General features: G+C 40.6%; 1 protein-coding gene across 1 annotated transcript; it reads left to right on the top strand.

The window, feature by feature from the left end:
* Window positions 1-4,974: 4,974 nt before the first annotated feature.
* LOC110057432 (uncharacterized) lies at window positions 4,975-12,559 on the top strand. Its single transcript, XM_020764017.2, has 6 exons — window positions 4,975-5,150; window positions 5,659-6,395; window positions 7,787-7,948; window positions 8,497-9,836; window positions 10,023-10,183; window positions 10,639-12,559. The coding sequence occupies exons 1-6, from the start codon at window positions 5,101-5,103 to the stop codon at window positions 11,048-11,050; spliced, it is 2,862 nt and encodes a 953-aa protein (XP_020619676.2). The 5' UTR covers window positions 4,975-5,100; the 3' UTR covers window positions 11,051-12,559.
* Window positions 12,560-14,635: the final 2,076 nt, after the last annotated feature.

Below are 14,635 nucleotides of genomic sequence, written 5' to 3'. Positions count from 1 at the left end.
AGCTAGCCATTTTTGGCTTGCAAGCCCGTTCCATACCTTGTAAGTGTGGTGCGGCCGGGGATGGTGGGGGTAGGGGAAGTCAAGTAGGCCTATGATTTGTTCAATTCATGCTTTATTACAACTCAAGGTGTCTTATATGTTTTTATCATTTTAAAGCGGCCAGTCAGAAACCAATCAGTTTTTCGCTATCGTGATTACTTTCGGGTTTTTTTCCCCTCTTTCTGCAAAGTAAAATTGATACGTCTAGCGGGCAGGCCTTGTCGAACATTGTACAAATACCTAAAAACGTTCAACCCGATACAAATACTGCGAAAGCATTGCTTCTCATGTTAGATAAAACAGTGAAAACTTTTAACAAAACCCGCAACCACTTGTGCACACATTACATTTAATCTAAACACAGAACTTGACGTGGGAAAGAAACCCGAAAAGAAGGTTGAGGACACGAGCACTTAGATGGTTTCCTTGAGTGGGTTTTTATTTTTTCGCAATTTTCTTTCCTTCTACGTTTTCTTAACAAAGTCACCCAGAAAACTAGTTCTATGAAACAAAAAAAAAAAAAAGAATATTCCAAGAAAAAATAAATATATACCGAGAAAAGTTTGTAAGCCCGAGCTTACTAGCTTAAAGGGAGCTACGCCCCTGGACGTACCAAGGAGTCACACAGTTGATGAGTCTAGCCTTTAAACGCTTCAAAAACTGTTGAAAAGCGAAAAGATGGGAGACTTCATAGACATTGAGGAAAAATGCGACTACAAGATAACTTTAACTTGTTAAGAAGGGACAGAAATAGAGCTGTGGGTGCAAACGAAGAAAGCTCAGTATTACAAAGGATTTATGGGAAAGAAAGAGAAAAACTTAAGCCTGGAAAATGCCTGGCCCGAGAAGGCGACTGGTAACTGTTCATTTCGTCTACGATGCAAAAGAGAGAGAGAAAAGAACGGCAGTTGAATTCTGATAAGCTAAATTGCAGACAAATTGTCAATTTTGGCGTGGGTCAGAAATGTCATTCTAGGGAGAAACGTCAATCAAATCGCGCCTTTGTCAGGCTTACCTTTCCCTATAGGTTTGAAATTAACGCAATATGAAATTAACTCGAATTATACAAAACTCGTGCTCTTTTCAGTCGCATTAATTTTATTGAGTGTCATTAATCTCTGTGATATCAATTTATTGCAATCTTAATTTCTGCGACCTTAACCTTTTTTTTTTTTATTTTAACCACAACACGAAATCCTTGTTTCATTCCAGCCGACATTCCTTGTATTAGAAATCCCTCTATCGCCCAAGCGAGAGAGTGTTTCTGAGGCTTTTATTTCTTGGAAGTCTATCTTGCACGTTCTCCTTATAACTTCTACAACTTCTTCTTCTACTTCTTCTTCTACTACTAACAAACGCACACGCACTTAAAAACGATATCGGTAGCCATGTGTGGGCCACTCGAGACGACAGATCTTGCAGATAAAACATCTTTACAGGACACTAACCCAAACATTTTCTCACGACTTTCAGAAGCGAACTACAAAGTTATTTAAACAACCAATAGAAACTAGACAAACTAAAATTTAGAGAACAAGAAACGTAAACAGGATCCTTGCGGAAGATTCAGACCAAGGACAGTAGACGAACCCAAACATGACCATCGATGGGGTATTATTTGGATCTTAAGTACTCTTGATAAACTAACGTAGTGGCTTCAAAATGATCAACGATTGGTGATCACGAACCAAAAATACTAAATTCCATAAAAAATTATTGAACTTCATAACACTTTCACCAGGAAAGAATAGCTTTCTTTTTTCCGCGCATTATGCTTTAATCTCTCACAAAGTTAAACATATTTCTGCTTTATGGTCGCTCTTAAAAAGAGAAGTAATCTGCTTCTTAGATTTCGGCAACGATAGATTTCGAGTCATGAAACCTGCTTCGCTCAAAAATGCAGACCCCGCCTTAAATCGCCGCACTGGACAAGCATTGATATTTCAAGGCCTCCTTGTAGCAGTGAAGATCTTTCCGGCTGCACGGAAATCAATTTAAAACATCCATTATTCACTTATTTCACTGAAGCTAAGTTGTGTACGAATGGCTCGGAGCAGGTAAAGGAAAAAGCATTATTTTGTCAGGTTGGAGATCCGCTAGTACATTCGATTTTTGTTCAAATGCATTATTTATCCCGAGCTTTATTTCCTTAAGGGAAGTATTTCCAGTACTAACTCCCGGGTAAAAAAAGCCAACCATGTGCTGCTATGTAAGCATACTAATGGTTTATTTTGAACGGAGTCAGACGGTCTCACCGTATTAATGGTTTAGTCTCACTCGCGTCGCGTCCCTGAATCTTATCTGCCGAGGGGATACTGATCACTGCAAATTTCCCCGCGCTATCATGTCGCCACCCACCATTAACATTCCTACAACATTACTGAAGAATATCGCCTCCCTGTCGCTTCTATATATGCATTATAGCGAGAGCATTTTGTGCTCTGTCAGAATAGGCGACATCAGGTCACTTATCTATTGAAGATATTCATTTTAGAAGCGCTGAAATCACTTTCCAACTGACAACCACCCACGTTTCGATTGCACACAAACTCTTTGCAGCTCTCCTAAAGTCTCTCAAAGCGTGTTTGTAATTAAAACGAGAATCTTTACCTTGTTTTTTCATTCGCAAAATAATAAAATTAATTAGGACAGTTGAGCACTCAATAAGGAAACCAACAGTCGATTGGTCTAATGGAAAAGAAAAACAATTACTGTCACATAACACTAAACAGACTGTCTGTTGCTGATGTACTGGCGATTTAAACCATCACGCTGGAAAACACGTGGCTTCTAATGGGTTAAAACAGGTTGTCTTCCAACCTGTTCTACTGTTTTGTCAACACGTGTGTATTCATGGCCAATTTCTTTGGCTTTTATGGTCAGTTATGTTATTGATTCCCTTTATATTAACATTAACCTTCTTCAATACTATGTCTTCATTACATACCTGTAGTTCTTTCCCCCAAAAGGTTTTTTCTTCAGTGTACTCATTAGCTGTGTCCTGACAGATGAAAACATGCTGTAAGAATTCCGTCGTCAAAGCTGACGTTTAGTCATGCCTTTTTGGAGCTTTATAGAGGTAGTCCCGAAGCAAACGATGAAACTTTATTTCCCAAAATTGCATCCACTTTTGGACGCAAACGGGACATTTTTTCCGCAGGCAAATTTCGTTTCTGAACAGGAAAGAAAAATGCTCCTGAATGTTTGCAGGAACATTTCACTCCCCCCCCCCCCCCCCCCCGCCCCGTCCTCTTTGTACTCACTCAAGAACATTTGGAGGCTAGCTGACAAAAATGTTTCCACGTCAATGTTCCCTCGTTTTGTGAAAACTAATAATAAGGCCCAAGAGGAGGAAAGGGAAAAGCATTTTCCTTTAGCTCCTTCAGCTATATGAGATGAGAGGATGAAAACTCAGCCCAAGTACCTGTTCAGTTTTCGCTATATTTAGTGTCAGTTTTCTTTTATGTGTACAGACAGCACACATGCGTATTATTAACTTATCATCCTTTACACGTGGCAACAGGTAAAGAACCTGTTACATGTGCAGTGTGTCACCCGTTCAGCTCATTCTTGGAGCATTTACCGTCGTGATCTGGATTTTCCAGAAGTCCTTCAAAGTGTACTTTTAGATTGGCGAAAAAATTCAGTCCTCCAAATTTAGAGATAAAAGGCTGGCGGACTGCATAAACGGATTGAAGATTTGCTGTCGAATCCTCGGGTCTTAATTTTTTTTTTTTTCCCTTTTTCGCTTTTTTTTTTTGCATGCCAGTCAAACTGATCAAGCCTCGGAAGGCAAATTACCTGTAATAATGCAAATTTCAGCAATCCATGACATTTTAGAACCCATGCCAAATCATGTGAGCTGTCCGGTTATGTTTCACGCTGTTTTACGAAGCAAACTTTTTAACGATGTAGGCAGCTAAGTACAGCCCTCAAATCAAGACAAAGACTAAAATTCTCCTGACTGAAATTAGCCTACAGAACAGGCGTAATTTTTTTGCGTATTTTAGGCGAAAAAATACGCAAAAAATTACCTGTTCTGTAGGTTAGACCGAAATAAAAGGCTAATCGATTGTGGAAAATTCTGGTGTCGTCATGATCAGTAGCTAGTTCAGTCCGGGTTACAACGTAGCTGAGTAATTACTAAAGCCAAGAGAATTTTATACAGATGCGATCTAATTTGGAACTCTTGCCTGACCAGAATATTTGTAGTCAAAACTTTCACTGTTTTTATGCTATCTTTTGTGTACCATTTTCAAAACCAAACTACTCAACAGGCACGCTCTATAATCCTAAGCAGAAGCATATCACCTACTAGGTGATATGCTTCTGTCCTAAGCCGACAAATATATATCTATCTATCTATCTATCTATCTATCTATCTATCTATCTATCTATCTATCTATCTATCTATCTATCTATCTATCTATCTATATATATATATATTTGAGTACAAATCATCTAGAAGACAATTAAACTCTGACACTTAATCATTCTGGTTGGAGAATATTCGAAAAAGAAACAGAATTAATTCAATTTTAACATACATCACGAGAGCTTCTCAAATGTGTTTGTTCAAAGTAACGGCGAATTAAACTGGTTTTCAGTAACACTGCGCTCCTTAATATTCAGAGGTACACGGAATATAAGATCACAGTTTTGCGTATTTACAGAAACGGCCAAGACGGGCTAGAAAAGAAACCGCCCCAGAGACTGAGAATTACTGAGCAGTCTTAATAACATGCTATCCACGTGGCGTAATTGGATGTTTTACCTGCGATTACAAGCTTGCAAAGGAGAGAATAAAGAGCTGTTATGGTTGCTGAGCACGTGACGAAGTTGGGCTGAAAATGGCACGCTTGAACCTGCGAGGAACACACAAAGTCTATTGTTTTTCCTTTGTTCTGTTTCCTTATTAAGTGTTTGTCGTCAGTTGATTAATTACACTGAAGGAATTTAAATCTGTGTTCCCCAACAAACACTTCATTTCACTCGGAGCTTGGCTGGCCACAGACGACCTTTTGGACGTTACATTCGGGAAATTTTATAGTTCCTAGTAAAATGGTTTTCCCTGAAGTAGAATTTCAGACAGGAGGAAGGTATTTTGCGAGGTATGTGTAATTTCTATGCGATCAGTTTGTCATGTGTAGACTTTTCCGCGAGTAAAAAGTACACCAGTTTTGTACTCGTACTACAACGAAAATCAACTTGACATGGCTGGCATTACAAGAAACAGTATCTCTTTTAATATTCGATATTCCTTTTGATTTCTTTTTGGTTCTTTAAGAAAATTATTGATCAGCAAATGGTTATGTTGGGCAGAAGGAAAGCACGCGGAAAATCGAGAGAAAATTGCAATTTTAATCTAATTAATTTGCATTAAAATTGCAAAGTCACGTGCTCAACAACAAACTGTTTGGTCTGCCATAACAACGAAATGGCGACCAGAAAAGAACGTCACTCGCGAATGTTGTGTTACTAAGAGGAAGATTAGCCTTGAGTAAACTACAAGTTAAAACCAAGCAAAGAAGAGTTTAAAATTTTCTCATAGCATCAATGTTCTAAAGATGACACTTCAGTCATAGCTGAATTTGTATGAATTTTAAATCGTATTAACAGGATTGATCGCACCGAGGAGCTCGTGATGTCAAGAAACGGGAGAGTTCATCCCGCGACGTCGGTCGGTAGTAGCGATTACGAACATCGACGTGATTTTATGGAGATGAACAGAATGAATCATGTGACGAAGTCAAGGAAGAGAGCGGAATCAGTGGAAAACTGGCAAAAGGTCTCTAAAGAAGTGGTGGTTGTTTCAAGATGGAGAGATTACATGCGTTCCATGAGGGGATCGCAGAAGGAAACCTCTTCCGGGCTGAACAGATCGGGGATGTACTCGAGAGTAATCTCGCACGTGGAAACAGAAATGACTTGTGTACTGGATAGTGATGTCGAGGACTTAGGAAATGAACGACTGGCAATGTACGATACTAATGCGTACATGAAACCAATGCCAGCCGTGAAACAAGGAGAGCAAATCCATCCTGCGATCGCAGCCAGTAGAACTTTGATTATTTACTTCGCCCAGCTGGCAAAAGCAAGTCTGGAACGCGAGCAGGAGCTTGATTTCGATTTTATAGAAGGTCTTTTTGGGGAAGGCGCTGATGTGAACTTCACTGATCGGTATGGGCAGACTGTACTGCATGAAGTCGCTCGCATATGGCATGTGGATGTCGCCAGGTTTATTTTGGAAAACGGCGGGGACGTGAATAAAAGGGATGAATACGGACGGACACCTTTACATGTTGCTGCAGCAGTTGATTATCCTGAGATGGTGGAATTTCTTGTCAGCAGTAAAGGTTAGTATAAATCTTGTGATCGTCTTGTCTGTTTATCGGCTAATCACTGGAGCACACTTATTGTCTGAATCGATAGCATTTTATCAAGGAAATTACCCCAATGATTCAGATCATGTACATTGTAGAGGTGGACCTCTACCATGGAACACCTTACGTCATGGGATACTAAGTCATTGTCCCAGCACATACAAACACAACACTTGTCAGTTTGGCTATGTCTGTTGTCTCCAATACGGCGACTGCTGTGACCTCTGTACTCAGAGGAAAGAGTCCTACAGAAACAGTGCTAGAGTTTACCCCAGTTTGAGGAAGAGAGAAATATTATAACTACCCTCCCGTCTCCCCTGATTGGATGCTATTCGTTTGTCAGATTTCCAGAACAGTTCTCATGGTAGACAGATCCAAAAAACATTTTGGCAATAGCACAATCTCACCCCTATACACACAAAACTTGAATTACCTACAACAACACTCCTAATACAGTTGGTTTCTATTTGTTAGAAATCCAGGAAAAAAATGTCTCCCCTCCCCTTTTACTAGATTCACACATGAGATATTGCTATTGGAACCCGTGAGGGTAACAAAAATAAATAGCCAGGTCAGTGCAATAATCTGGGCCATTCAATCCCGAGTCCCAGCCAGGCCGCATTTATATGGTCTCAGGTACTTGAGACAACCCTCCCCCTGAGTTACCCCGGCCAAGGTAACTTTTAGCTTATTTCTTTGCAAAATGCAACCAACAGTTTACATGAGGATCATGAACCACAAGTTGTCTCACCTCAGCAGGTAGGGTAACCCTGGGAAGCGGGACGACTTTTCTTTGTATAAATGCTGTGGCTCACCTAACCAGGACAATTCTCGACGTGGCAAGTGTCATGTAATGCCTAGATTTAGGGTTTTAAAAAGCAGAAATTCATATCAAAGAAGTGAAAATTGACTCAGCAAAACCCACTGTGGTCAAATGACCGAGGGAGAGGGATATTTGTACATTTGATTATTCAATAAGAGTTATGAATAATCATGCAGGGTCAACTTTGACTCAGCCTACAGGGACTATGTTTTCACATGTGAATGCTTGATGGTACTGGAGACCATGTAAATGGGGCCTCAGTAACCATCAGGCTACTGGAGTGAATAGGCATAGTGGCCCCTTGGTTTTTGTAACCTCCAGTAATGGCCCATCATGTGGTGGTCTCCTATGAGAATCTGGACTATAATTCAGTCGTTATAATGCTTATTGTAGTTACAATTATTACAAAAAACGGATAAAGAATTAAAGTTACTTGCATTAGTCAGTTCCCTCATGGCAAGTATTTGAGAACAGCCTCCCTGCCCACCTTAATTCCCTTGCAAGTCACTTACTAATTTATGTGTTTTATTTTTTCTTACAGCTGATCTTCATGCATGCACAACAGGCGAGAATCAGACACCCACACACTATGCAGCGAAGAATGATGCAGCTAAAGCTCTCAAGGTTCTATTGAAGCTTGGTGGCAGGATGGAGGATAGAGATTACAAAAAGCGTACTCCTCTGCAAGTTGCAGCTGAGCTAGGTATGGTCATTTCTTGGATTAAGACTGGAAAATTTCTTAACATGTCTGTGATACTTCTCAGCTGTTATTGTCATAGTACTTACAACTATATGTCAGTATTTGACTGTTTCATCAGTAGTCCTAAATTGTTACTTAAGGCAAAACCAGGGTATAAATACAATTCAAACTCAATTAACAGACATCTCCAAACACTGCATTTTTAACATGCTGAGCTACTGTAAAAGCAGACAATTATTCTAACTTGAAGTCTGCTGCTCACGAGTATGTCAGTGTTTAATTGAGGTCTTGATTGTAGCTCCATGTTTTATTTCTATCCCAGAGGAGGAGGGGACAAAAAACTTATCCACCAAATTGAGGAGCGTTGCCCGTTGTACATTGTCACTCTCTGCAAAGTTCATTTAAACCAGTTTTCATCTTCTTCGCTTTAGAACAAAGATAAATTAAAATCATAGAGTTCCTAACGTGGAATAATAAATACAGAGAAGTAAGCTTTGAAATACTTAGCTCATACAGTCCTCATGCATGTTTTATTTTACGTTCGTTTACAGATCGGTCCGAGACAGCTAAATATTTAATAGATCAAGGCGCCCCTGCAGGTGTACAGGACAATACTGGCAGCTCAGTGATGTCCTTTATGATATCCAAGATGCCTCCTGTGGCTAAAGAAGCTTTAGATCAGTTCCACAGTACAGACCGTGGAAACCGCCGACAGTATTTCTACTTGAACCATTTAGAGCCAGTCCTACCCAACGAGGAAGGCGCGTATGTGTCGTGCGCCAGATCTCCGCTGCACTGCGTGGTGCATTATAAACAAATGGAGCTTATTATGCATCCAGTGTTTAAACGACTGCTTGAAGTAAAGTGGGATCAGTTTGGCTGGCGTGGAACAGTTAAGATGATCTTCATACACGCATTGTTTGTCCTGCTGTGGACTGCACTGGGCGTGACGCTCCATCTTGGAGAAGACTCTGATTATTACAATCCACCTGATGTCTATTGGTGGCGCATTGTTTTAGAAACTCTGGCGTGTACGATGACTTTGTATTTTATTTGCCTGGAATTTCTGGAGATCGGAGCGTCGAAAAAGTTCCATCAAAAATGGAAGAAATGGAGGATCAGCCAGCTTGACAGAGATCTCCATTACTGCCACCCGCGCTGGCCAGAGGAGAGAAAATACCTCGAAATGGAACGAAACGAAATCATTGATTCCGGAATCTCTTACTTTAACGATTCATGGAATTATTTTGACTGGGTGACGTATGCCTGGATTCTGGGTATCATTGTGACCAGGATTTTTGCGGTTGTTCTCAAAAATGACTCGGCGCGTTCACTTCACCCCAAAGTGTTCGCGATCGCCTTGATCTTCATCTGGCTTCGACTGATGAAAGTTTTCCGCGGTTTTGTGACTTTAGGACCATTCATTGTCATGATCGGACATATCATAGATGATACCCTCAAGTTTGGATTCCTTTATTTTGAAATTTACGTTCCATACGTGTGTGCTTTCTGGATCATATTCGGAGGTAAAAAGAACGCCGAGATGATGGAAAAAGCAGGGCAAGACAGCAAAGGATGGGCGGACTTTAACGACCTCATGTACTCCGTGTGGCAGTTGACAGTCGTGGGGAACTACCCCTGGGATTCCCTGCTCGTAGTGGATCGACTGATGGCACAAATCCTGTGTGGAACTTATCTAGCAGTGTCTGCTATTGTGATGTTAAATCTGTTCATTGCTCTCATGTCTGACACGTTTCAGCGTGTCTATGATAACGCCAAAGCCAACGCGGCTATGCAGCGTGCAAGCACCATTCTCAACATGGAAGAAAACATGGGGGATAAGAGTCGTGAGATGCACAGAAGATTTATTCATCAAAGACTGGCCCCAGAGGTAAATTATCACAAAATCTTTGTCTCACGCAATCGTGACATCCTTCACTCATTACACTTTATTCCTTATCAGTTTAAAGTCATCCCCAGAGCCCGCGCGTTTTCGGTAACCGGTATTAGAGTCCGGAGCCAGAAATTCCTTAGGAAGTATAACAATAATCTTAGTCTTGGATTTTTAATTTAACAGGAAATGTACTACGATGATGACTCCACGCAGCCAGGCTCAGGTACTCTAGAGCGCATGACACATCAGATCAAAGACGTTGTTGATGAGGTTTATGAAATGCTGCAAGCAAAGAGTAATGGAACGAGCAAGGCGGACAGGAACCTGGGGCGAGAAATTGAAAGGTAAATTTAAAAAGCACATCAGCAAATCCAAGTTATAAATTACACTTGTTGGCAGCCTAGTTTTTCTCCTTATGGGTTAACGTATGTTATTCGAAATCAAATAGTGAAAAAGTTTGGTATAACTGAAGTAAAATATGCGATGCCAATAAGAAAATGAAATTGCTTTACTCTTTCCTCCTTCTTCACTTCCACCGCTTGAAAATCGCCTTCGAGTTAGCCCATTAGTAATGCTGTATCCAGTAGCTGGCGAAGAGCGCACTTTTGTACTGTGCCTTTGAAACCTCTAAGGATTAGCTCCTTGCAAAGTGGAGCCTGAGTAGCTAACCCTTCTGGTTACCTGTTTTTTCATCCTTTCAAGACATTTTCTAGTTAGCTCTATAGGTATAGATTTGTATAGACTATCGTCTTATTCTTCATTTGATGGACAGTTCAATCCTATTCTTGCTTTCTTCCAGATTACGTTCTGACCTCGCAGAAGTATCCAACCGACATGAGGAGACTGTTAAAGACATGAGAAATGAAGTGGCGGAAATGAAAGCTCTGTTGATTCGAGTTTTGCAGCAGAACTCCGTCCCATCGCTGCCTTCTATGCGCTCACTTCAAGATCAGCATCACTCTCCGGAACATCTGAACACGAACGAGGCGCGAATGCCTACAAAACGATCGGCAAGCAGTCGGTCACGCCGTAAAAAGCATCGGCGGCAAGTCAGCCACCCAAGCGACGACGAAGTCGATCACGGGACTTACCAGGGATTGCCGCTGGGTGATGACACTAAAGGCGAGTCAAATGAGTTGCCAAGTGTTCGAGTGCTGGTCTCGCGAGTTTCGAGTAGCAGACAACATAAAGAAGATCAGGATCGCTCTTAATAATCCTCAGTATAGAGACAAACAAATGCGCAGCTCTAACTTAAAACCAACATTCAAGTAACTTATAGCTAGTTGTCATTTCAAGTTAATACTTGTTACTAATTAATTTCCATTTTGGACGGAAAAGTAAGCAACCAAAATAGCCTACGGAGCTGGTAGAATCTCGCGTGCAAGAGCTTTGTTTCAGCGTCAGCGACGAGACCGTGAAGGAGTTACCTCTAACTACTTGACCATTCACCAGTTTCCCGCGGCTTCGCCAATTTCGTAAGAGGCTCCGCCGCTGAAACAAAGCACTCGAGCGCGAAATCCCACCAGCTACGTAGGCTACAAGCAAGACGTCAGAGATGTCGCTGTGATGACGCTAGTCATTAGAATCTACTTTAGGAATACATACTGCCCCTCTTACTCCACAAGTGAAAGGCGACGTCTTTGTTGTGCACTTTAGGTCAAGTTACGACCAGTTACCACTTGTTTCAAGAGGACAAATTTAGTAGAAAGCTCAGATAGGGGTGGAAACTCTCCTTCGGTCAGACTTTCACATATAGTGACTTGGATTTAAAGGAGCTACGTCGCGGTTAGCGGATCTCGAAAAGTTAGCCTAGATTTTTCAAGTTCGTTGATTGTAATCAGTGTTCATCTTCTCCATCCTAAACCATCCTTGTTCCTTTATGGTTTATTTTTGTCTTTTCAGTGTTTCTCTATCTTAGGGTGCGTTTCTTTAAGAGAACCGAAGATTGGATTCTTAAATCCGAAAACAGATTGTGCGTTTCATTTCTAAACAGATTAATCCAAGATCTCTTGGATCATGGTGCGTCAAAGGAACCGAAGAATCCACTCCCAGAGTGGATTCTTCAGTGATCTTGGATTGATCTGTTTAGTAAAGAAACGCAAAATTCGTTTTCGGATTTGAGAATCCAATCTTGGATTTTCGTAAAGAAACGCACCCTTAGTAAGCTACTATTTTCACGTTTCCTTCAATTTAAAGGCAATTTTGTACGTGGTCAAAATAGCTCAAAGTACCGTGACTCCTTTAAGCATACTCAGTATAACTTTTTGGACGCGAGGTTTCTTCGTTCTATTTCGGTTGCACTGTGGTGTCATTTCGATTTTGCTCACGAGGTCACTTTAGCGTTGGAAGCATAGTATATTTTTACATTCATTAACATTTTTGACGAGACTTTTATACATACGACGAAATTAGACGACTAATTTATTGATAACGGAATTTTGATAAATATTGATAATGTATTTAAATATATATATTTTTTAGAAAACTAAGGTAACTACACGGCGAAGGAAAAGCTTATATAAGGTTTTATAACCAAGAAAATCTAATGAGTTGTTTTTATTTTTGTCAAACGTGGCTCATCCCAAGTAATTTATTTTATATTTTATCCCGCAGCCTTAGTGTGTAATGTAAGAGTTAACGTGTATAGAATGTACTAATTCAATGTAGCTGTTACCTCAGTGGCAGTAAACAAATTAAAAGATTTTTCTTTAAAAAAAGAATGCTTTTAATGGATATTTTTCTCTCGTCTAAAGCATCCCACAGTTTCGGTGCCGTATTTTTCCCTTGGCGATTTTCTTTTACTCAAAATATGTGCCGGATTTGTCATATGACCCGTACGGCCCCGCGCGCCATTTCCTTGGAAAACCTAAGAATAAAGGTTCCGTATGAGGGCCGTACGCGTCGAAGTGATAGGGCTGGAAAAACTCGTACGGCCCTACGGCCCTACGCGTTCGGCAAAATCGGTAGTCAATGACGTGAATGCAAAATTTTGTTTTCCTAAGAGTGATGAAAGTGAACATTCTAACAGCGAATTTTAATATCCTGGCGAAATTGTAGTTATTTTATGTATCTTATTAGTACACGACCCCACAAGCTTGTTAGCTTTGACGTCTTTTATCGTGTATAAATAAAGGTTGTATGTATGTATGTATGTATGTATGTATGTATGTATGCAGAACTGCTTCAGTCGCCAACTTACCCCCGAAAGCACAGAAAGAATTGAATGCAGAAGTTCAGAACTTTATCAGAAGCCAACAAACACCGTCAAGAAATCAACTTATCTGGATGAACTGTCCTATAATGAACTTTTGGACTGAAGGAACAAATGGTCTTGAGGCGAAACTTCTTTCAGTGGAGAGCATCAAAGAATTCATCAAACGCAAAAAAATGGAGGATGCCAATTCGGAGCCAATCGAGTGTGAGAAAGTGACAACCACGATCGTCCATGTCATGTGCTTCTTCTGGTAAACGAAGGAGAACTTCTGCCACTGTAATTAAGACCAAATGGTTGTTTTTGTAATACGTATTGGGCACGTTTTTGATGATAGAGGTGAAGTTGCTGAAAGCTGCTACTGTAAATTTCCGCTCCGAAGTTTAGTAAAGGTTGACAAGAGGCAATCCGCTCTACATATCGATGGTACTACTACGTACTGGAGTGTTGAGCTCCTGAAATTAAATTTCAGAAATCAAAGCGAACACTTTAGTTGAGGCCACCGTAGCATTTGTCAAAAAAGTCTCTAATAAAGAAAACTGCCGTCTTGGGAGCCTCTAAAAATCTCATGATTACGCCAGATTATAAGTTTCAAACGCGGGCGTGGAATCCACCGCGAGAAAACCCTGATCTTGAGGACAAACTCTCCATGTTACGCAAATAACAGTGAAGAAACATAAGTCGCATTGGAAGACGAATCCCGCATAGCGGGAGTGAGGAGAACTAGCTAGAACTTCACGAACTGAAAATTTTGGGCTTGTCAAGCTGATGTGTTAGTTTTAAGAACATCAAATTTCCAAGGGCAACTGCTAGTATCAGACCGATAGTTCCGAGACATAAACACTCTATTGTTCATTGTTCACAACTAATTTTTATTCCGCTCGCCAGTTCAAAAATCATCAGTTGCTTATTTTCTTTAAGCCCGCTTGTTTACGGAAACATTTTCATGGACGAGTACTATCCGTCCGGGTATTTTCCTCGGACGGGCACTATGGGCTAATAGTGTCTCTCCGCGAATGAACACTATCGCGTCACGTGACCAAGTTAAACCAATAAGAATCGGAGAATATTTAGTGGTGAACTATAACGCGCGATAGTTGACGAGGGCGCACCCGAGTTAACTCAGCATCACGCATAGAAATCGAAAGCGAATTATCTAATAGACTTAGTATAAATCTACTAGTCGTTCAAAACCTTATCTAAATCCCTGCAAAATTGTAATCTTTCAGAGTGTCTACTATGCTCGCCCTCGTTGTCTATGAGCGGCCACGCCTTGTTGACTATTCGCTCACGGCAAACTCGGACTCGTAGTCAGTGTAATTGTTTAAAGTAGGTACTTCAGTGTATAGTATCACTGTATATTTTGGCGAACCTGTTGGAAGAGGCAAAATACAAATGAAGAATGAAAAATGGGCAGCGATACCACGCAACAATAGATTCTGACATCTAAATGAGTTAAGTATTGTAAACAACCCGTTAAGCAGGTTTTGTGGCGGGTCATCTGTACAAAAACACGGAGCTTACCGAATTACCACAAATGCTCACGCCATCATTTGCTGTTTTTTTTTTTTTCTCGCGTTCAGCT

The sequence above is a fragment of the Orbicella faveolata genome, unplaced genomic scaffold (assembly GCF_042242905.1).
Source record: "Orbicella faveolata isolate gen_17 unplaced genomic scaffold, um_ofav_v1 contig_47, whole genome shotgun sequence".
NCBI lineage: Eukaryota > Metazoa > Cnidaria > Anthozoa > Scleractinia > Merulinidae > Orbicella > Orbicella faveolata.
The sequence above is the reverse complement of the archived record's forward strand: the minus strand, read 5'-3'. Positions and strand labels throughout refer to the sequence as shown.